We start from the raw sequence: 24,874 nt of genomic DNA, 5'->3' as shown, positions 1-24,874 counted from the left end.
GACCCGAAGACCGAAGATCCAAAAACGAAGACCCCTCCCTATTTTTTCTCTTTCATTTTGATGATAATACACCAGGCTGTCACAAAATCAAAATTACGATTTTTTTTTGGGCGTCCTTTTGTGAAATTTTCAAGGGTCTTCGTTTTATAGACACACTAGAAAGAAGACCCAAAAAACGAAGACCTCCAATTATTTCTCAATTATCTTATTTCAAAATCTTCGTTTTTCGGGTCTTCGGTCTTCGTTAGGGTGTCATATAACGAAGACCCTTTTGATTTTGTGACAGCCTGGTGTATTAACTATTATCATCAAAATTAAAGATAAAAAATATGGGTCTTCATTTTTTATAGACACGAGTGAAGGCAGCAAAGAAAGCGGCAGCCAGAGTGAAGAAAGGGTCCCATCCATATACAGTATCAGTATCTATTTGTTGAAGTGAAAAAAATAGAGATACTGATAGGGCTAAGCCTAGGCCTAGGTTAAATCTGACAAAGAAAGATTTACTGTCCCATGGGAATTAGTAGTAGTAGTAGAATAAGTAAGAGGCCTAGGCTAGTTTTTAGTAAGTCTCGGCTAGGGTCCTAGGCCTATTGGCATTGTATTTTGCCAATTTTCTGGCTTTCATCAATAAATAGGCAGCCTCCTCCAGCCTTGCTAGGCCTAGGCGGCCTTATGATGGTATAAACATTAATGTATGACTAGGCCTAGGCGCCTATGTATGGATGATGAATCTCTATCTATTAACATGAATGAATCATGTGCAACTATGATTAGGCCTAGCCTAGGCCTAGGCCTACACAATATTTATCAATTACTAATAGGCCTACCTTAATAAAAATACAGTATTACTCTTTTGTCTGTGCCTATGAGTCATGTACAATCAGCATTGTAACAAATTACAGCTAGCAATAGTCTTGTTTAGTTTTGGAACTAAATGTGTTCGAAATTCACTAGGCCTACGCAACTTGTGTTCTCAGGGTGATCAACATGGCGACGCAATCGACATAAAACGCGCGCGCCAGGGTCAAACGCGCTCACGCACGTGTGCCTATGTTGCCTATTGCAACCATTGGGGCGTAGAGTAGGACACAAGAAATAAACATTTTAAAAAACGTTTTTATAAAGTTTTAAAGTATTTTTTTTTTATTAACAAGTACGGTAACTGTCAATACCTGTATATTTATTAATGAAAAAACTTTTTTTTTTTAATTCAGATGTTTGGTAGTTATAATATAGGCCTAGTGGGTGTTTATCAACTCATAGAGAGCGTCTAGATTACATTGGTCCAAACAATGAGGGTTAAATTTCGTTGAAGATAACAAATTGTGTAATACATAGTTGATTAGACTATTTTCTATAATTTCTTCCAGTCGCAAGTCATAATCGATAAAACGTTGTACAGTATTTACTTTATGTTTACACCAGTCTTTTCAAATGTACAGCTTATTATAAATACCTAATAAATAAAAGTGACTACTTAAATTTTAATCATTCTCAACTTTACTTACTTTAAGATACGGTACATCAAAAATACACGAAAAGTGTATCATAGTCTTTTTTCAGCATACTTAGAGATGTATTGTATGTCATGATCCAAAATAAAAAATGACAAATTTCATTTCATTTTTAATTGCCTATTCATTTTTGTAAATTTAATTTAGTCATTTAACTTCTTAAACATAATTAATGGGCAATTAAATAATATTTTTTACTGTATATTTTTGCATAGCCTTAATTGGCTGGTAAATTAATTTAAAGATTTTTATGTCTACTGTCCTAATTGTGACAGTGAACCCGGTTTGAAGAATGATGGGATGCCTCATAAGCTAAATATAGAAATAAAAGTTAAGCCTATGAAATATGACACCATACCATAGAAAGATATGACCTGTCATAAAAAGAACTAAAAGTCAATACAAAAAGCGTGAATGGATTATGATTTTAAAGTAGAGTAGCCAAAAAAGAAAAAAAAACTATGTCAAGCAGCAGACACACACGCTCCGCTGGGAGCCTATCTTTTTTTTTTACATCAGCATAACTGAGCATAGTTACCAACCGTCTCCCATCATAAATTTGTCTCGCATTTAGCATGCATAAGTCTATGCATGATAACGAATTATCACCAAAAAAATGTAGGCCTATTCAAAATTAGAAGAAACTGTTTTTTTTAAAACATAAAAACGGTCATGCAGTTTTGAGTCATTAGAGAGCTTTCATAATCTTGTTCAAAAATAAATTCATCGAGAGCCTAGGAGCCGCAGCGCGTGTGGTCTTGCGCGTTCATTGTCACAACCATCCGTTGATTACAGTATGTGACTGAAACCAAAGAACCTCCCGCGAATGGGGTATATTATTATTCGGAAACTACACTTTTGAAACAGTGGCACACTTCAGATGATAAAGGTGCGTCCAATATTAATACTTCAAACAGAATACAATGCACTAAAGAAAACAAAGTAGGCCTATAAATTGAGTAACCGTCACTCAAGCATTTGACAAGCACCCCACCTCAAAATTTGAACATAATTACTAAGTGGAGAAATTACAGGAAACACACGAACCAGAGCGGCGCCTTTATTATTGCTATATATAAACTCAAATTGTACGTGCTTTATTAAAAGTATTATTTGTTTATTTTTGTACCCGGTATTGTCAACAAACACTCCCTGAAATCGTTTTAAAACAGCTTAAAATGCTTAGATCACTGCAGCGCCAGGGCTTCGCCCCACCCCCAGTCAGCTGGTGTAGTCATGCATTTCAAATCTCTCAGGTTGGTAACTATGCATCAGTATCTGGTTGAAAGTTATAGCTAGCGTGATCCTTTTAAATGAGCTGTTACAATTTTTAATTGAATTTCGATGTTTTTCCCGATTACTGGCAGAGAGTAAATCTTTAGGCCTATATTATTATTTTCATAATAATATAGGCCCTAATTTCATATTAAAATTGTTTTCAACATATTGACAAATTTAAGAAAGCCATCTAAAATCCAATATATAAATATTCCGGCGTTTTCAAACTACCTATGCTGTTCGTAAGAACACGAGGGCGACATTCTGTCAATCGGTTTTGTCGCCAAGTTCTCTGATTTGCTTCACCAAGTACATTTTCTCGTCGTTGAACTGTTCGTCTTCTGTCCTCTCGATGTGAAATGCCTTCAGATAATCGATAAGTTTCTCCTTGTTCTTTACTAAGATATCCAATACAGGTTTTCCTTTTGTAGGATTCGCTACAAAGACCTACCAGGAAACAAAACAAATGTATTATGAAATTTTGAAACAGGCCTACTCAGAATGTCTTACAATTAGGCCTATGTTAAAAAAATATAAAATCCAACTCGGTGTTATTTAATCAGGTAGTGGCGTGGCGTAACACTTCGAAGTATTTGACGTTCGTTTTTTTTTGTATTTTTGCACATTAGTGCTCTTCAATAAAGGCTCCCCCGACCAATGTATGGAGAAAAATGCTGATGAATATCCTGGGGCCGCTTAAGGGATGGGGCTTAAGCCAATGAAAGCTCATCTACTTCGCCACAGCAAAGAAATAGACAATCACTGCAACTGAGATCCTTGATTAAGAACCACAATGGCGTAAAGAAAAACACAACGCAACGCATTCTCTGTGATACTATATGATGGATTGAGCTAAATCCAAAACATACAATTAAATCTGTTGTTATATTTTGTAATAATACACAGGGTTGAAGACACATCTGTGTTTTACGGTGCTTCGTTACTGACAGAAACCCGGAAGTCGAATAAATGAGATGAAATATTGACATAATATAATAAACTGAATTAAGGTAGCACGTTAAATGTAAGTTCAAATTTCTTTGTTTTAAGTGTTTTAAACTATATACAATTTGGTCTAAAGGAATTTGATATAATATGATAAACTGTTAATTAATATAGCAGGTTAAATGTAAGTTCAATTGTCTTTGTTTTAAGTGTTCTACACTATTTACAATTTGGTTTAAAGGAAAATTAAAATAAGTATTTATAATTGCACTCAACATTTGAAGATACAGATGGTCGCCGGGAAAGTCAATAGAAAGATAAACCAATTGTTTGGATTCTGTAGTATAATGGTTTTAGCTTAAAATTCCATCGGTGTCAAAGAGACAAACGTTCTTCACAATACTGATTTTAAAAATCAAGTCTCTATTTATGATTGGTTATCAAACTTGGTTCAACAAAAGAATATATAGCGAAAATGTGCCTAATGAAACTTTACGTAAATTATAAATATTTTTATATTAATAAACTATGTAAATTTAAATATAGATATCAACTTAACGTAATTTTACACAATTTAGTTCACCCTTCAATTCCAGACCACGTCCTAAAAAATGGGATGGTCTCATGGTTTGGTCTCGAATTAGTGTTAAAACATTGAAGATTGTTAGCTTGTACTTTGAAAAAGTAGTATGGAATTAGAGGGAATTGGAGAGTGAACTGTACTTTTTTAAGCGTTTCAGTAGTAGGCCTAAATTGATTTTGAAAGGCCTAACAAAATGTACTCAGGGAGCCTAAATGTGAGGAAGTTCTCAGACGACGGAATATACAAACACAAAGACAAACTGATACAATTGGGGTTTTCTGTACTCATTGTTAGGCATAGTATTCTGAGCTCTACATTTACAGCTACAGTATAGAGTCCAAAATGTTGTAGCAATGATGTTGATGTAAGACTGAATAATTCCACATCAAGTCTTATTAGTTACGAACTAGCAGAAAGGTCATGTGATCTGTTTTACAACAATACGGTGCCACTGTGTCTGGTGTGTGAAAAGCTCCCGATTTTGGTTTTCTGTTTTAAGGCAGGTTTTTAAAAGTATATTTTTTCTTTATGACATGCTCTTTCATGTCGGCATAAAGCACATCTTTTTCTTGCATACCGTCAGCATAATTTTTATCATTCTACTTATTCTCCATTGTTTCTTCAAAACAACAGTTTTATTGAATACAGAAACAATGAAGAGCTACACATAATCTAAGTACTGTACTTTTAACTAACAATCAATGCAAACATGCAAACTTTGCATGAACAGCAGACAGGGGCGGATCCAGAGATGTCCAAAATGGGGCCCGATCGATCTACCCTAGGGGGCCCCCGCGGAAAGTTTTGAGTTCTACAGGCCTACATCCGAAAGTAACCTCAGGCGTTTTAGGCGATCAATTTTTTTCTTTTCCTTTCTTTCTCTTTTTACCTTCCAAAATGGGGGAGGGGGAATCCGCCCCTGGTAGAATAAAAGCTATGGAGTCATATGGAGACACAAAACACGGAAAATTAGAAGACAAACCTTGAAGACATGAAAGGCCTCGAATTGAATGTTCCGGCTCTTATCTCGAAGGAGGTTCATCATTAACTTGAGGTTATCTGGATTGCTGATGTACTTCGTCATTGTTGTGTAGTTGTGCCTATCCAGGAGTAATTCTCCGAGAAGCTAATAAAATATAGAATTGTTAACATTAATGACAGGCTATACAGCAACTGTCTGTTTTGCATTAACGATATGCTAAAGCAACCAGGGAGATGCAAGCAACTGTCTGTTTTAGAGAACATCTTTGTCAAACAAATTCAGTCTATGCAAAACAAAAAATACAAACGTTGTTATTTATATTCTTATGTCTGTTAGCTAAATAAATTATCTCTCATTCGAAATTCTTCACGTACATTAACTGAACAAAGTATAATTTTAATAGTTTATTACTATAGTTTGTCATTAATGGTACCTGTGGTCCTATTTTCGACTAAGACTCGTTGTAAGACAAGAATAAAAAGCACACGGTGTTAAGTGTTTTTTGGAAGCTTTTTTATTGTGATAAATGAATACCAAGTCTGAGAGAAAATCTATATATAGGCTGGAACATTGCACTTTTAGGGTTTGGGACAAGGCTTGAAAATGCAAGGCATACAACATTATCAGTTTACTATTATTTGACATCATATCTGTCTAATAATGCCAGCATTTGATCAAACACATACTAAGCTTCTTGGATGTAAACTTTATGTTGTACAGTAGATAGTAATTGGGCAATTTTAACCTACTACTACTACGTATCTGGAAAGAGAGAGAAATAGAGAGAGACAGTATTTATGATTGAAATGCATTGCATCACAATGTTATCGAATAACGGTGATTGCTGCATTTGCCAAATTATCTCCAAACCGGGCTTGAAGATTAGCTGCCGAAACATGGTTTTAAAATTAACAAAAGATTTCGTCATTGTGTTCTCTCGAGAAAAAAAATAATATACAATATCAATGATATGATAATATTCAAACAACCAACCATAACATTAACGATCGTTTAATGTATACAATGATCTGGAGGTACTGTATGTGATGCTTAGATACTTTATAAAACACCTTACTTTAAACCACATTTTGTGTCTGTTTCGAACTTCGACTGTGGAACATTTTAGCTTAGGTTGCAACTCACGACTTGGTGTACACACTTCGTCAAATAAAAGTAAATGCATCAACTATCACAAGCTATATTGTAATTGGAAATTTCGACAGTTATTTGCCTCAGTCACACCATCATGATGTATAACCCTACTACATCATCATCAAATTACGATTTTGATTTTCATTGAAATTAATCCGAATTTTATAAAAGGCTGCGAAATCAAGAAAAAGTATGAACACCTCTAGAATGTACAGACTTGGTAAAACATTTTAAAGTACAGTTTGTCAGTATAAGTCCTCCATATTGGTTCACAATGCATAGCGTCCAATCTACAGAGTTACACAACACCATTAATTTATATACATTAGGCCTACACTACACACATTAATAGAGTATATGCATGTCACGACAAGTGCTGTAATTAGCGTTATGAAAGTACTAGAGTGCCAAGATCAATGAAAGTTGAACTTTCTTCAAAAAAGACACTACACCATTATTGGCTCTATCAGCATCATACTGTGGCACCATTAATACCCATTTGGCTTACTTCATTGGCTTATTGTGCATTCCCCGTCACACACCTAGTATTCAACTCTATGACCGCAATACATCTATGGAAGTATGTGCCTTGGTTATTCATATGTAAAAAGAAACTCCACAAGGCTTCATATCATTGTAAAGAAAAAATTCCTAGTACAGAACGCCAATTATGGCTCATAGGAGCACACCACCCTCATCTTTACACGCTATAGTATGATTATTAACGCGGTCGATACATGCATATGACCTATTTCAAAGCTTCTTTCTCTTTAATTTTTTAAGCGGCATTATGCTCTGAATCAACCAACGGGCTTTGTGCACAGAATTACAAAAATGTTTTTGTATATACAATGTATCTTACTTATGTTTAGCATAGACGCCATTTAATTGTGTACTACAGGCTCGATCAAGCTTAAATCAATATTTTGCACGCATTTACTGCGATAAATGCCAAATAGATTAATGACATCACATATTATGTACAGTATACCTTGAATAAAATTAATCAATCACTGATTATTACTAACTGAAATAAAAATCAGAACCAGTGATAAATATTCCACTATTCTACATTTCCATTGATCAACAACTCATCAACTTAAGTAAGCTTGCTTCCCTGACAAACAAATACATTAGTTTAGTAACTTAAAAAATCTACTCTATTTAACAAACCATTATTAAAATTGTTTTAAAAACTTAAATATGTCTACTACAACACTACTGCTATATAAGTTAATAAATTTTAATGTTATCACCAAGTCAGCTTAAACAAACCTCATGGGGAGTACGCAATTAAAATTTGAAGGAATGTACTCTAAATGGTGGTAATCATTATCTATATCAAAAGAAAAAAAAAATTTAAAAAAAATCTAATTTTAATAATTATTTGGTGGATACCAACACTAGTTCTGGAGACAACTGGGAGTGTGTTATAAAGTTGATGAGGTTCCATGTAGAATGCCATAAAATGAAGCGTGTGAAAGGGATCATTATTAAATGACGATTCACTCAGACTGCCACCGACTAACAGCAGACCGCGTCACACCATCTAGCGCTAAGTGTGTGGCCTTTGAGTCTCGCACCTGATTTGCCAATTATTTCTTAGAGTTATATTATCAAATTTATTTTTTATATCAGTAAATTCTATATACATTTGCAAAGTAAATTGAAATTAAATTAAACTATTTTTCTCTTGCTTTAATCCATTATGTTTTTGTTTTTTTGCAGTTTGATAACAAGCAATCAAGATCAAATTGTTGTTACTCTCTTGCACTTGAACATTTGAAAACTAACACATCTCAGATATCAAGCAATTAAAGATTTTAGGAAAACAAGCACCCCTGTGTAATAAACTGATTACAAGAAGAAATCGTGTAATATTTAAAATTCAACCTATCACCTAATCGTTATAATTATTACACTTTTTTCAGCATCAAATGTGGAACAGCATTAAGTAACAACATGTTTCTAATTCAACTTCTTCCTAAGTTTGAAATTACACTACCACATGTAGTCAAGAGTCAGAAACCACAAGTTTCAATTAAAACATTAAAATCTGAAACCTTGATGAAATTAATTTGGTTATCTTTTCTCCAAATACCGTAAAACCTCGAATTGAAGCCCTGGCTTCTTATTTTTTTTGCGAACTTTGGATGGACTTCTTTTTGAAATGGGCTTCTTTTCAAGGCTACTTTTGCGAAGTAAAGAAGGGGCTTCTTTTCAAAATGAATGCTGTAAAAATTGGGAATTACTACTATAAAACAATGAATAGGGCCACTGTAACATCAATCTGTATCATGGAGTGTATTAACTTGCATTAAATCACCTAACTATTGGATCTCGAAAAAAAAGCCCATGCTATCTTGAAAATTAGCCCATTTTCGAGATAGGCTACTTTTCAAGGGTACTTTTGCAAACTAAAGAGGAGATGCAATTCAAAATGGGCTTCTTCTCAAGATTAAGCCCATTGGGCTCTATTCCAAGTTTTATGGTATGTGAACACAACAAAGTCATGATAATATCATTTCAGAATTTATGCTTTTCCACACAATATGGTCCATGTAAGTGCAACTTTTAGTAAGTACCATTTTCAAAAATGTTCTGAGATAAAAAAAAAAAAAAGGACACTTTTCTTATCCTGAATAACATCTGACAATTTAAATAATTAGAGTCCATTCAATCATTATCAATAACATTTCTCTCGATTTTCCAAACATTAGAAGCTCATAGCTAAGGACTTCTTTGGCCATTCCTTGTTTTATAATACATTAGAAAAACTAATAACAATACATATATAATTTTTAAATACTTAAGGGCTACCTCTAGATGATTTCGTTCCAAAATGAACAAGTCTTGCTGACCATAACCCTACTACAGTATCTATAATAATTTTTTCCAAAATGTGAGAAGACATACGGTGTTGCTGTTAAATGCTACTCTACTATAGGACTAGTACTTTGTATCAAGTATCATTCTACTTTCAGATCTGTTATCTGCTTCATGAGGTACTGTTTTTCTTCTTTGAATTGGTCATCTTCGGTTCGGTCAGTTTGGAATTGAGCAAGATAATCAACCAGACGATTTTTGTTCTTGAACAGTATGTTCTGGATCGCTTTGTCTTTTTCTGGATTGGCCACAAAAACCTGAAACATTTCATAGTTAAACAGATATAAATACTTTAATTTCATACATACATTGTCTTAAAATAAAAGTACATTTTGTACAAGTATTAGTTTAGTATACAGTATAATGGTTTTTGAATGAACACTTATATATAAAAAATATTATTAAAACAAAATATATTTTAAAAAAAAATAACAATAATGTATAATAATGTTATTATTACAAAAACATGTGACACGTCGAAATATGGAGATGAGGACACCACATCATGACTATATAGAGGAACATCATGACTATATATGGGCAAACAACAGTTTCTTGTCACAAACAATTGGTAATCTGGATAGATCTTTACTTCGGTCAAATTATATCACTGTTTGCACTTAAGATTTAAATACTCTACACAGTAGGTTTTAAAATAGTAAACTTTCGCATAGTCAGTCTAACTGTAGATATATTTTGTGTCAAAAGTGTTGCACACAGTAAATATGCGCCCACGAAGATTTAACCAAGTTGCCCTATTCGCATTGAGATTTTCTTGACAAAAACAACCTGATATTCTTTCTGGACAAAGTTTCATTGATTAGACTTACGATGCAACTTGGGTAATTTGACAAAGGAAAATGTTAATGCAGGTTAGGTTCTTCAGACTCCATGGATTTTTTAGTCAAACTGAGCAGATACAGTACATGGTTATTTGAACTAAAAGGTCTAATATGAGCAGGGCTTTAATAATCTGCCAAGAACTCCAGGTACTTCACAATGCACACTAGTATATGAATACGTACAATAGCATATAATTGTCAAAAATTATGTACTATAATTGTAAGTATTTGCATACCTGCAATATAGCATACAATTGTGGGTATGTACAATAGATTTGATAAATTAAAAATACGTAGAATGTAGCAGGTCTTATACTTGGGAAAACAAAACATCTAACGTTAGGGGTTTACAATTTGGACGGGATCTACTTCAGATACACATGCTAATACCAAAGTACACCACTTAGATTATAATTATTATTAATATATTAAATGTTAACATTATACTAAATTTTCAACATAAAGCATGCATTGCAGACATATGCAGCCACATACGATACTGCGAACAAACAGGATAGACCAAGAGATGCATTGCAAGTAAAAGGAGGGTGCAGAAGAAAAACAATTTTTTATCTATAATAAATCTATACAATTTGCCTTCCAATTCGAGACCACCTTGGGATCTGAAAATTTGGGGTGGTCTCTGGGTTCAGTCTTCACATAGAGGGTAGCTTAGTGACTGAAGATCGTACAGTAATTTGGTTCTTTGAATATGTGGTCTCGAATTAGAGGGGTCTTGGAATTAGAGAGGTCTCAAATTGGAGGGCGTACAGAAGGACAGACAGACTGTGCAGAAACAGCTAATAAAGACCACTGAGTGCCAGTTTTCAGTGGTCATTAACCCTTTCCAGTCTGCCCCATTACCATTGCCTGAGGCTGTATCAAAGCTGAGAAATTACATCATCTACACTAAAGGTCGAGTTTTTACTGGGCGCAGTCATTTTATTTGGTCTAAATACAGTAGGCCTTTACAGAAATACTCCTACATCACTCTCAAAAAATCCTATAGAGGGCAGCCTAGCTATAAAATAATTATCATGAAATCAGAAATGTATACAGGGCGTCGTTGCGACGCCATACGACTGTAAAGGGTTAATTAGAGGGTGACCTGCATTTCCATATTTCCCTAACATACTTTGTAAGAGTTTTTATTTTGTATTTTCCAAAGTCCAAAATGACAAGGTAAAACAGTTATTTACATAAAAATAGTTTTTATATTATATAAAATCATCATTGTTGACACCAGTTTTATTATATTCTATAATTATTTAAGGACTTTGCAAAAAGTTTGACGGTGAGGTAGCAGGACAACTATAGTATTGTATAACATGCATATATGATGTATTAAAATGATTCAATTATATTTACCTTAAAAACATGGAAGGCCTCAAACTGAATATTTCTGCTTTTGTCTCGCAGTAAGGTCATCATTAATTTGAGATTCTCCACATTGCTAATGTACTTTTTCATTGTCGTAAAGTTGTGACGATCTAGTAAAAGTTCTCCAAGCAGCTATGATTGGCCAAGTTAAGAAACAAAAACAAATGAGCAGAAATGATAAGAAGGTTAGTAAAGATGATAACTGAAATAAAATAAGGTTGGATTTGGAATCTATTAGTGTATTACTGTTCATTATTTTATGCTCCTGCGTAATAACTATGAAAGGCCAAATAATGAAATGAAGAAAAATGAAATCTATTAATAAGAAAAAAAAAATTAAAATAAAGCCTAATAAAATAAAAAAAACAAAACAAAACAAAAATGAGAGATTTAAGAATTGTTAAATTTGTATGAAAAACATTTACCAAAATAAATATATATGGAAAGCAAATAATGTAATATTTAATGTTAGCAATTAAAGAAACAAGTATTCAATGTTTACTTGGAGGCGTTTTTGTGAACGAACCATTCACTATACTCCAGCGATCACTAGCGAAAAGTCTTACAAAATAACTTTAAAAAAAATACTGTAGATTCTTGAAAATTGTATTTCTCAAATCGCTGTTATTAAACATTTAGGTATCAACCTTTTCTTGTGATCATGAAATGTAGGCTTGTTTCACCACACTTCGAGCTCCTGGAAAAGATATATTGTGAATATGAAATGTATGCCCAGTTATGCCAACCACTAGACTCTTGGTAGAAGTGCACTGTGAATATAAAATTTGTGTCTGTAGCGGTGCCAGGAATTCCCCAACAAAGGAACCAAGGTCCATGGAGGTGACAGAGGGTTCTCAACCACACCATGGATGAAGCAAAGTTTGCTTTTTCTTAATTGGTTGGGGCTAAGAATCAATTATTTTAAGTATGTCTAGATGTCTGAAAATGACATCCTTAAGGCTTTGGAAAAGCATCTTAATTTAAGAATTGAAAGTTCATATTAGAAAAATACTACTAGAAAATTGGCCCACCACGAGAAGATACTGTGTTATAGCCCAACATAATAACAGGTCTTCACCAACTTACATGGGTTATAATTGTTATATGATATGAATTGTATTCTATTTCATTGTAAATTATTCAAAAAAATGTGATATTTCACCAAAGGTTTCAGATTTTAAGTGGCAGGTGTGAGAGCTTGAGATTGGCTCTGAATGAATGAGTTTTATGCCAGATGCACACAACTTGGTAGCCATGAATGTTGGCCTGTCTTAACACACATTTAGCAACTGGTGGATATGTACTGTGAAAAGTAATGTATGCTTTTCTTTTTTATCACATTCTGAGAAACCTCTAAAGTTGTACTGTGGATATACTGTAATCCTTAATTACCACACTTCAGCTTCTAGTAAAAATGTGTTGTAATTATAACATTTAATTGTTCAGGCCACTATACCTTCAAAGACTGCCTTCTCGTAACATAGTTATCAGAATCCAGAAGCTTTTGATAATGTTCAAACACTTTGTTATAATTTAGTTCAAGAAATTCCGCAGCCAAAAGCTTATGCTTTGTCAAAAGATCCTGAAAGAGAGAAGAATATTATTAAATAAAAATATTACAAATTTTGGAATAAATATGAATTACTCTTTTATAAGTAATTAAGAGCTTAAACATAGGATGGCTACATTTTGAACAAGCATATAGAACAAGGATCAAAATGTTAGCTCACCAAAAATGGTTAAATGTTATGAGAAAGCATTTAAAAAAAATGTTTATTACATTTTAGGATAAAGAAAAATACAACAAAAAGCCCTCCAAGAATTATGAAAATTGTACAACAGTATCGAGGGGTCTCCAATGCAAACAAAAGTAAAAAACACGATTAGAACATCAAAATACATTGAAAAATACAAAAATAGTAAATAAAAATTACAAAAAAAAGATCAAGAATAAATTGAAAAAAAACATTAAGGGTTTAAGAAAAATACAAAACATATAGTAATTGTTAAAGGCAAATATTCAATAAATAATGTACAATTCATTCAATTATTAATTTAAACTACAAAAATATTATTAAAAGCAATTCAATAAAAATTCTAATTGATCAAAAACATTCATTCAATAAAAAATTCAACAAAAACACAACTTATGAGCAATTCTTTAGACAAAAAAATGAAAATATTTCATTCATTAGTCAATATAAGCTAGTAATGCCTTGTTAAAGACATACAGTATATTCAGTAATGTACAAATATCTTACCTTGAATGTTGCAAAAGCGTCAGAGGCTATGTCAAACGTTGACATTTCAACGTATTGAAAGAAGTCATAAAATCTTTCCGAATAGAGAATAGTCTTAGCTAGTGTCTCGTGCCTAACGCATTCTCGGAGCATCATACCGCAGTTTAACGCAATCTCTGGATTCTGATACCTATGGGAAAAACAGATATTCATTTGTAGAATTGTTTGTGTCTACTGTCCCACACTAAGCCAGTCTCAGGAATGATGAGATGATGGGATGCGTAATGTCTAGAAAGAACAATATGTTACTTGTACATTCAAGTGAATTGTCAACACAGAAAGCTTGGATGGGTTGTGAGTTAAAAGTAGCCAAAAAAAACTATGTCAAGCAGTAGTCACACCCTCCCACTGAGAGCCTATTTTCTATTGTGTGCTGCAACAAAACTGCCATTGGGCCCATGTGGCCTGCACTTTGCCTTCAGTGATTCAAGAAAATATGCTGTAATCGTCATTATGAGAACTTTATATGACTTACCCCTTGACTAAAATGAACAGCAACTCTTCTTTGGAACAAATATACTCCACAGTTGGTGAGCGTGTTCCTATTTGTCTTCTAAGCATGTTGTTGAAAATCTGAACAACATCCTTCTTGGCCTGAATAAAAGTTATTTAAAAAAAATGATTACTCCATATCAATTTTGTTGTCATTGCAGAGCAGTGATCAAGAATGGAAAAAAAAATAACTGGGGGATTTAGGAGGTCATCTACTGGGTCATCTATTATCCTCAAGAATGCATGGCTTGGTATAGTACTGTTGCTTTTCTTCACAAATAAAGCACAACTAATCAGGCTCCAGATATAAATCAAAAACAAATCTTACAAATACGATCAATCAGATTGTAAACAATGTCTTTGTTTTGCTATTAGAGTAGCTTTTCTAAACACACCTTCTACATATAATCTTTCAAAAAAGAATGAGGATGACGCATAGTTCACTTGTGCTTGGCGCCAGGGGCCAACTGTTACATTTTATGTCGGAGTGTTCTCGTTTAGGAGTGGAATAGGCAATTAGTCAGTTTATTCAGTAATCACGAAGTAGACGGTCAATTTTCATTTAGAGGTAGTAATCTATTTTTTCCTACATCAAGAAAGTGCAAAACTATTTTCTATGACTGTCTCCCCAAAGAGTACATAATATTGATTGTTGTTGTGAGTTAATAATCTTTTCTTCATTTTTATAACATAGTACATATACACTGTTGACTCCCTCCTTCTAGAGGATGTTTTGAAAATGAAGAAAATAAAGGTAAGGAAATAGTAGGAGACTAACCAAAACTTATAGTGTCAATGTGCTGAATTGCATATGGGCGTGGTCCTTGACTACCTGACTGGTGTAAAGAGGCGTTTATTTTATAGTAGCTACATGGACGATCCCTTTTTAATCTACTTACATTCAATTACTCACTCATTCAATTCTCTCAATAATAATTTTTTCATTTATTATAAAGGCTTTTAATAGCTGAAGATGGAAATCAGACTGCACATGTAAAGTTTTTAATTTATCCTTTAACGAAATCGTTCTCTGGTAGCAGCCTACCGTGAACAAGTTAACATTATATACTACAAACTCTACCACCACACTCTTATATGCTACAAACTCTACCACAACATTCTTTACACAAATCAACTGTTGTTAATTACCTCAAAATCGAGCCTGTTCAAATACACTACAAATACGACAAGCATGTCATAATTGTATATCTCCTGAGCAAGTTGAGCCACTAGCTCTGTCTGGGGCTCTTGGTCACCAACACCATATAGAATATTCTTCATACCAACCAGTGTCTTGGCTATGTCATCTAGGGCCTGAAGACAATGAATATTATTATTATTATTATTAGCTTTGTATTGTGGTTAAACTCGATAGTGCAATCTATTTGTTAACCTCCAATTGCCAATTGTGTGTATAATGTTGGTTTTTTTTGGCAATAAAATTTGAAAGTAAGAATAGTAATTAATACCAATAAATAATGAACAGGTAATATACAGTATTGATTATTTATATAAAGGTGCATATTGATATAGCTCTATATGCACCTTTCTATAAATCATTATTTATTTTATTTATTTATGCACACAACACATGCATCGAAATGGCTCTACATGCACCTTATATAAATCATAATTTATTTTATTTTATTTATTTAGCACCATAGGTTGTCAATAATGAATATATCACTGTCCTAAGGTGACAATCCCCTTCACACTGACAATACACACACGATGTTTTACATAAAGTAAATTTCAATACGAGGTTTAGGGTGTGGCCTTGTTTTGGTCATAAGAAAAAATAGTGAAAAACACACAGGAATTGAACCCAGGACCTTGGGATTGGAGGGCAAGCATCTTAACCACCAAGCTGTTTAACTCTACTCCACCAACCAATGTCTTGGTTGTCATCTAGGGCCTGAAGACAATTACTGTAACAGTAATTTATAACAACAAATAATGGAGAGGTTATATTTATTATATAAAAGGTGCATTGATATACCTCTATACTCCTTACTGTTTCCGTCACTGGAAACCTACATTTTCTCAACTCAAAGCATAGTTACCGTAGGCGCCTCAAAATTCTACCTGTGTATGTAAACAGTGGCGTACAGTAAAAAGCTATGAGCTGTCACTGGCTAAACTCAGGGGTCCCAGTCCAGGAGCCCCGGGGCTTGAGGGGGCCCCGAAATATTCATTACTGTAGCATTTTTCATTACGCCCGAAATCAAAGCGCAGAACGTAAAATAACAGCAGTTTTCCTCTTACCCCACTTGACTCTTTACCAGACTCGCCCCTGGAGTAGAGGGCCCTACAGTATTAGGAAGCCTTAGCCTGGGTCCCAGGCCTATTTGTTATGCCATTGCATGTAGTAAACACTTTTTTCTTTACCTTGTCATATTTTATTTCTCATACTTGTTCCTTTTCTATTGAAACATATCACAAAAAGCACAAACTTTTTTGCAATATCAAAATTCCTAATAAAAAACAAGAACATACTTTTTCTGTTTTTTTGCTTGATTCATCTTTCTCCAAGACTGCAGTACTGTCTCTCAGAGCCTTCACCAGTTCAGCTGGACTCCTCTTTGAGCTGCCAAACAAAGGCATCCTGTGGACAGCTCTTGTACAATTGGTATGAAGGTGAAAGGTCAAAATTCTCCCTTGAAGTGGAAGAGGCCAAATAGTAACCTTCAATCCTGTGACAGAAATGCAATTAATATAAGAATAAATTTTAATTAAATAATAGACCATCCCCCTTCCCACAGGGAGGCTAATTAACATCATGAATACTGTATATCATTGTCCAGAATGTTCGTCGGTAAACTAAAGTGGTATGCAAACATGTGGTATGGTGACATGTGTACACATTGCACTAATAGCCACATGATAACATCCTTACTTCACAATGCACATGCTCAGTAGAAAGAATAAGCTATGATTACACGCAATAGGAAAATTATAATGGACAAGATTATGATATTAATAAATGCATTTACTAGGAGTCATGTGCAATGCATACCATCCAATGGCTCCCAAAAAACTTGAATGCTTTGCATTTCATCCCCTTTATAGGTCAGTAGGCCTACTTCTCAGGCCCTCCTAGCATGGAGTTTTAATGCTATAATTTACACTTGACTCAAATGTATTCAAGCAATCATCATTATACCAATCATCCTCTCAGTGTGTAATCTGGATAGTTTTACACCAAGTGTTAAACAGGAAAATTAATAGATATCATTTTCATTGGTACAACAAACTGGTAAACCTTTTAAAAGTGACATTAAAATATTGAATTGCTTACAAAGATCAAACAATAAGTAAATTCCAATGAGGTACATTAAGCCCATTAAAATTAATTGTTGGTTTCACGTCCATGATTTGGGATTATTTTTGATAAGGGTATCTATACTATTTTCTATAGTGGTAAACAGGCATGGCTAAATAATTTTTTTTTTCCATAAAATAAAATGAAGTATAAAGATAATCTTTGTAATGTACTTTGCCATTGTGTTACCACCTCTTCATAGGCATTGATAACTTTCAGACTGTCATTATTTTTATTTTCCATAAAAAATAATTTTTTAAAAAAAGTAGCAATAGTAAATTTTTCATGGGGCAGAGACGTCGAAACTAGCAATTAATTTTATTTGGCATTAATATGAAAATTCCAATTGATATCTAGGCAAGCATATGAAATTCAAGTTTGTAATTAATAGTTTATTCACATAAATTTGGTAAAATTCATTATTATTAAGCTACGTTTACACAAGACACAATAACTATAAAAATGGGTTCAGTGACTAGGAACTTTTCGATTTTCACGTCAACATAGTCGACGTCTTGACATGATGTCATTTTCAGGCAATGCACATGCGCAATCGACAGCCCTCATTCACCACTAGATTTGAGAACGCGTTCACTCCTTTATTCACCGTCGACCCAAATCTACTCACCCTGTTGACTGTATGACGTTATTTTTTCAAGATGGGCGATACCGGACCTGCTGAAAGGATCTTACTAGGCCTAAGTAGAGGCCTAATTCTATGCAATTTTTAAAGTAATTTCATCTCTGACATCGAAAAATTTTACAGTTTACAGGTCAATTAGCATTGTACAAAAGCACAAACTTTTCATCGTCAAGCACATTGCTGAAATATCTGAAGAGGATCGCTTCTCAGATTCGCCATGCTGGTAAGGCATGATCCTTGCCCAGAAAGTTTTACCCCCGATATGCATGACGTCATCATGTTGACTCCTCATCAACTGAAATCGAAACTGCGGTGGACCATCAAGAGCAGTGAACATGTCGACGGTCTCCTGCATTCGACGTGAACGTGCTCGTCGTTCACTCAAATCGAAAATTCCCTAATATAAACGATGCGATGATCATGTCGTGTCATTATAATGTCTAGTGTAAATATAGCTTTATACTGCATGAACTGCAGAAACGATCTTTTTTGTAGTATATAGGCCTATTCACACTGACGTTTTGATCAGTGGCGGCGCCACCAGCGGCGGACTTAAGTCCCTCCACCGGACCGGTCAAGCTCCCCACCGTCGGACAGACCTCTTTAGACAGTCAGACCATAAAAAATATATAAATAGGCCCACGCAAAGCCAACGCATGTGTGCAACAGACTGCCATTTCCGGGCATCCAGAGGTTGCTATTCTTGAAAAAAATCTCATTTAGAAGGTGGACCCTCTCTCAACCCCTTCCCCCCAGCTCGGGCATATGATCTCAAGTCCCCCTGTCGGACAGCTTAGTCCCCCAGAAAATAATATCCTACAGCTGTCACTGGTTTTGCCTCGGACCCCACTGGAAAGAAATTAACGTTTGTTGATTTTATGGGTCGTCCATGCATCTATTCTCTGTTTAATAGGCAATTTTTCTCTAAATTTTGTATGTCATTGTTTTTCTAAAGTATGTTGTTTTGTATTTAATGGATGCTAAATAAAGTAATATAAAATTACTCCCTCACAGACTGTGACAACTACAGCAAAAACAAATTAGGTTTGGGACCTAATTTGGCAAAAAAAACGTAAATTGACATGACCTCGGAACAACAAGTTTTAACTTCAAGACTTGTTTCTCTGACCCTGGGAGGCCAGGCTACTGAATGTTTTCTGTTCCTTAAGCCTTACAGAACAGCCCTGAAAAAATCCTAATGATTTCCTTTGTACATGTGTTATGAATAATCAGCTGGACCACACCCACTTGATCACCACTATAGGGACCTGGCTAACACATGACTTGTTAGGTCACAGGAAGTTTCAAAGAAAGAAAAATTACATTTAATTATTTACTATGAAAATATCTAAAAAACATACATTTTGTCTTAAAATGGATGAAGCTGAAATGCTCATTCATATTGTTTTTGTCCTATAGTACAAAATGTAAAAATCTAAAAATAAGTAAAAGGTACAATATAAAATTAATTGGCATTATTCTCTAGAGGCCATTTGTTACTTGGACAGATACTGAACATAAAATTAAAATACTAAATTTAAATAGTTTACTCTAATATTTATTTTTTCATGTGAAATGAACTAAACTTTTGAATTAAATAAATTAAATTAACATAATTTGATGCTCCTATCTAGTACAGCAAAATGTAGTAAACTAGAGGACTTGCACAGACACATTACACAAGCAGACATATATATTGGAACTGTTTCTTTATTGTCATTGTTTCTCGTTTCTTCTTGATCTCTTTCTTAATTGGTTTTGGTTGTCTTCCTTCTTTTTTCTATTTTCTCTTTTGAAATTTCATATGCATTTTGTGAATTATAAGCAATTCAGTCTTTACTGTGATTTGAAGATACTGTATTATTGAAATAAAGAAGATAAAGAAATAAAGAAAATAAAGAAATAAAGAAAATGTGTTTGGCCACAGTTAAGGTCAAAAGGTGTTTCATTTCACAATTTACATCTTCAATAGAAATCCTATGGGAAATTATATTAATTCTGACAAAGGTCAGTTTTAGTCCACAACACTTGTATGTATAATTCATAGTTTTGTTTTCAGGGTTAATTAAATTTATGAAACATTCATTATTGCAGTGAATCAGCCTTGTGTGTTCCTGTTCCTCCATAGTTTTTTACAGTTCAAAAATACAGGAAATTGGGATTTATTTTTAAACACCTTCTAAAATCAGCCAAATGCTAATTCTAAAATTATATTGAATGAACGCTATAACATGTATTTCTTCTGAAATTTTTCTTGATATTTTTCATGGGAAAAATTTTTAATAATATTGGAGAAATAATAGAATGGATTTTATTAGCAATTGAAACAAAATGTACTTTAATTTTTAATAACATTTTAGGGGTGAAGGCTTAGTATGGGAGGGTGGAAGTTTTTGAAACCTGGTATTTAAATCAATCAAAGTTAATAACTGACCAATCAGAATAGAGCCAGTAATACCTGCTTGTCCTGCAAACGTGTTTGCGCATACACTGTCACTTTGTGGAACCTTAATAACAATAATCATCGACTGATGTAGATTCATCTATCCAGGTTGACAACAATAAATATCAATTAAAACTTTATATCAATCATCATGGGCAGGGATTAACAAAAATGTTATGGTAAGTACTATAAGCATGTAAATACCGTAAATGCTTGAATAAGCGCCGCCTATTTTAGAGCGGCGCTTATAACAAAATATTGGCGTGGCAGTTTACATGCCCGTTCCCATGTTCCCTATTTCATGTTCCCGTAGTTCTGTAGGTCCCATCATTGTAAATTAATGTCTATAAAGAAATACGTGTCTTTTTGTGAATTATTCATTTTAACAACATTGTATTGTATTGATTGTATTTCAAAACCCTGTTTCTCAAAGTGTTTCATTACAGACATCATAATATTATACAGTACTCTCAAGTAAGCGCTACGGCGCTTCAGGAAAAAAAGCATGCTTGGTGCGAAGCATAATCGAGGGCGGCGTTTTCGAGAGCGGCACTTATTCAAGCATTTACAGTAGTTCCTAGGCCGCCCAAGTATAAAAAATAGTGGGATCCTACCAATATCCCAGTTGTATTTTTATTGGGGCTTCCATCTAATTGAAGAACAAAAAAAATTAAGAGGAAGAAACAAATACAAAAAACAACTGTACAGTAATCAAACAAAATTATTATAATGATTATATTAAATTTTCTGTCACTTTTTATTAAATTAAATTACTCTAGTCATGATATTTGAAATTAAACAGTCGTGTAGGCCTATCTATTTGAATAGCATCTGGTTTGAATAAGTTAACATCCATTGTAACAGTAGTGTAGAGCCATGCTTCCCAAACTATGGGCAGCAACCCAAAAATGGGTCGTCAAACTTTTGCGTTGGGTCGCGAGCAGGTTTGCAAAATACAATTCAATTTATGTGCTCATTTTCAGACAGTTGATGTGAAGTTTAACAGGTCTGACGACTTAAAAACAGTATTTTTAGGTGAATCTTCATTACAATGAATATTTTTAAATTAATAGGCCCTCCCCCCCCCCGCCCTATGACCCTATGACTACAGTATAATTTTTCTGTTGCCATTTACCAAAACATAATTGTGTAAATCTAAGCTTTCAACTGCTTAAAAATAATTTACAGAAATATACGTAAAACAGAAAATTACTGTCAGGTGACCTAAAAGTATTAACAATAATTACCCAAATGAATCTCAAATGTGTAACTAAACTATTGCAAATTCAAACAATAGGCCTAATAATACCAAAAAGCCTGTCATACATTTTGGTTGATAAGATAATACAGTAGTCAATGGCGTATCAAGGAAGGGGCCTCAGGGTGCCTGAGCGTATCCCTCCTTCAGAGGTAAAAAAAAAATTAAATAAATAGCGCCCCTTTTGAAATGTTAAAAAATTACTGACATAAATTTAAAAGTCCTCAATTCCAAAAATGTTCTCACCTTAGCTTCAATCATGATGGGGCTCAGGTGAATATATAATTTTCATAGAATCTTTGCAATTAAAGTCTCAAATTCTTACTATTGTCTTACCTCAGTCTCAACCATGGTGGGCTAAGGTGGATGGTAGTTTTCATGAATTTTAAGTATCCAAAAGCCGTTTTCGGGCAACTATAAAATCTCAAATTCTTAAAATTCACTCATCTGCGCCCCAAAACCATGGCGGGGCTCAGGTGGATATCATAGATTTTGTACTATTCAAATGCTATTTTCTGGTATCTATACAGTAAGTCTCAAATTCTTATAATTTATTCACCTGAGCCCCAACCATGGTGGGACTCAGGTGGATATGGTAGGTTTTGGAATTGTAAGTATTTAAATGCATTTTCAGGCACCCAGGTATTTAAATAATTAATTTTTTATTTTACTCATTTTGTCAAAAATAAAAAGAATTAAAATTAAATGGTAATTAAGTCCCATTTGCAGGCATCCAAAGGTACAAAATGCTGAAAAAGTTTGCGTGTCACCGCCAACCAAGGTGGCGCTGACTCAATTTCAGTCAGCATCCCCTTCCTTAAATCCTGGATCCGCCACTGGTAACCACATACTTAAAATTTAGGTTTAAGATCATTAAATATATAATAAGGTTGAAAATATTTTTTGTAAAATTTATTTTCGTTTCAAATATATTAAAAGTTGTCTCATTTTCCAGTGGCGGATTCAAGGCTCTCTCTTATAATATTTGTATCAGTTAAATATTAACAAATAATAAATCAAATGTACTGAAATCCTGAATGTAACAATTTTAATAGAATTATCATAATTACAGAATATGGCCTATGGTAAGATATCCATCCAAGATCATTATTATTAAACATGCTGGTACAACAATCATTCTCTTTAGAATGCAAGACAGGTTATGCTTAGGCCAACAATAGCCTTAGTACCTAGTTCACACATTCTCACCTGAATCTAGATTCTTACAATTACAATGATTTGATAATAACCAGTGCACCTAATTTTAAAATGGTAAAAATGCCCAATGATGAGAGGACCAGTGCTCTGAAGACCAGGCCACTATAAAGTAAAATACAAAAACTATAGAACAGAAAAGAGGAACGATAAGGAGCCTTTATCCAAGGTCACGCTTATGCTCTCTTACTACAGTAATCCAACTGTACCATATACCTCATACAGTATAGTGCACATGTTTATTTCCGATAGTCCAGGAGAATTTTTGGTATACAGAACTCAAGCCCAAAAGCAAAAAATAAACAAAATTAAATCAAAATTAAATAAATACTTTCACTGATTATACAACAGAATAATTTTATTCAGAACATGAGAATTCTAATTTAAATCAAAAAATTCTAATTAATTCTAATTATTCATTATTAATTAAATTTCCTTGTATGAATGTCCTATTTTTTCACAACACAGTTTTTGGAAACTGTACAAACCAAAAGAAACCCCCAAAACATGAGATTGAGCCAATATCTTAAGCCTAACACAACCAAAACAAAAATTATCTCATTTTTTAAGATGGTTTGAGGCCACGATTAGGCCTATAATAGGCCTAGTCTATTTTGACCAAGACTTGACCTAGCCTAGTGTAGGGACAAGCACTGGGCCCTATGCCTAACCATGATCAAGTTCATGCAGTCACTGACATTTTGGAATCCAGTATGACCCTTAGTAATTAGTATTGATCTCAAAATCAAATTACAGCATAGGCCTAGCCAAGCCCAGCTTAGTTAGGTAGCAGGAAGGGTGGCAATCTTAAAACATTGTTATTGGATTTAAATATTCATACAAATTACAAACATGTAATACAATTAATTACCTATGCCTAGGCCCTTAGTCATAGGCCTAGCTAGGCCTCTTCTCTGTCTCAGACTAAGACTAGGCTAGGCCTAAGCCTTAGGCTAGGCCGTTCCCTGGCCTAGCCTAGGCTACTACACTAGGGTCTAATTCCTACATAATTATTAATATAATAGTCTAGCATAGGCCTAGCCTACCACTCCAAAAAAAGTCGAAACATGCCAAGTGGCTAGGACGGACTAGGCCTAGGTATACCTGAGGTAAACCTTCAAGACCTAGGCCTATGCGTACCGCCTGGGCAAGGTCTACCGACCGGTGTACGGGCTAGGCCTAGGCTAAGGAGGAGGCCTGTTCTCTGACGATTGTGTTAGCTCTCCAAAGGGATGGTTGCAGACATATTGTAAGTAAGTAAGGAAGGGGCTTGCTTCATCGAAAATATAACACACTGCAAAAAATTAAACATATGCATGTACACATTTGAAAACAGTTTCTCTAAAGGCACTTACTTCACCAATCTTGATATTAGTAGAACAGACTGTAGGGAACACACTGTAGTCTTGCTCCTTTGGCCTTTTAGGCTACTTTGGTAAAATCTATGCAACTGTTCTGTCCGGCTTTTGCTGGAGTCGAGTAATCTTTCTTCCGAACTCACACAAAACGAAAATATCATATAGCGCCCTCTATAAATCCACTTGCACACGCCTATAACACTTCCAAAAATAGGAAATGCCGTCAGACAGATTCGTTTCGTTTACTTTACTCCTCTTAAGTGTTCAATTTCCTCTATACA

The 24,874-nt window shown here is 34.1% G+C and overlaps 1 protein-coding gene across 3 annotated transcripts; it reads right to left on the bottom strand.

The window, feature by feature from the left end:
* Positions 1-1,141: 1,141 nt before the first annotated feature.
* Positions 1,142-24,728, bottom strand: LOC117118297 (calcium-binding protein 39-like). Of its 3 annotated transcripts, XR_004447025.1 has the most exons (9): positions 24,591-24,728; positions 16,851-17,047; positions 15,504-15,668; positions 14,338-14,456; positions 13,824-13,992; positions 13,019-13,144; positions 5,303-5,446; positions 1,868-3,239; positions 1,142-1,818 (listed from the first exon to the last, which is right to left on the bottom strand). XR_004447025.1 is itself a non-coding variant. In XM_033262865.1 (8 exons), exons 2-8 carry the CDS (start codon positions 16,956-16,958, stop codon positions 3,060-3,062), a joined length of 1,011 nt encoding a protein of 336 aa, XP_033118756.1. In that variant the 5' UTR covers positions 16,959-17,047; positions 24,591-24,728; the 3' UTR covers positions 1,142-3,059. The 3 variants fall into 3 exon arrangements, 2 of the variants coding, with proteins under 2 accessions (XP_033118756.1, XP_033118757.1); XM_033262865.1 differs by having other exon boundaries at positions 1,142-3,239; XM_033262866.1 differs by lacking the exons at positions 1,142-1,818; positions 1,868-3,239; positions 5,303-5,446 and adding exons at positions 8,700-9,597; positions 11,551-11,694.
* Positions 24,729-24,874: the final 146 nt, after the last annotated feature.

Source organism: Anneissia japonica, unplaced genomic scaffold, assembly GCF_011630105.1.
Source record: "Anneissia japonica isolate Jap-2015-1 unplaced genomic scaffold, ASM1163010v1 scaffold7473_len308249_cov148, whole genome shotgun sequence".
Classification (NCBI taxonomy): domain Eukaryota; kingdom Metazoa; phylum Echinodermata; class Crinoidea; order Comatulida; family Comatulidae; genus Anneissia; species Anneissia japonica.
Note: the sequence above shows the minus strand (reverse complement) of the source record. Positions and strands in the feature narration are given on the sequence as shown.

Coding starts and splice junctions, on each gene's coding strand:
- LOC117118297 (XM_033262865.1), bottom strand. CDS start 16,958: ATGCCTTTGTTTGGCAGCTCAAAGAGGAGTCCAGCTGAACTGGTGAAG. Junction 14,457..15,503: donor TGAACAGGCTCGATTTTGAG/GTAATTAACAAC, acceptor ACTTTTATTCAG/GCCAAGAAGGATGTTGTTCA. Junction 5,447..13,018: donor CGAGAAGGCAGTCTTTGAAG/GTATAGTGGCCT, acceptor ATATTTTATTAG/CTTCTCGGAGAATTACTCCT.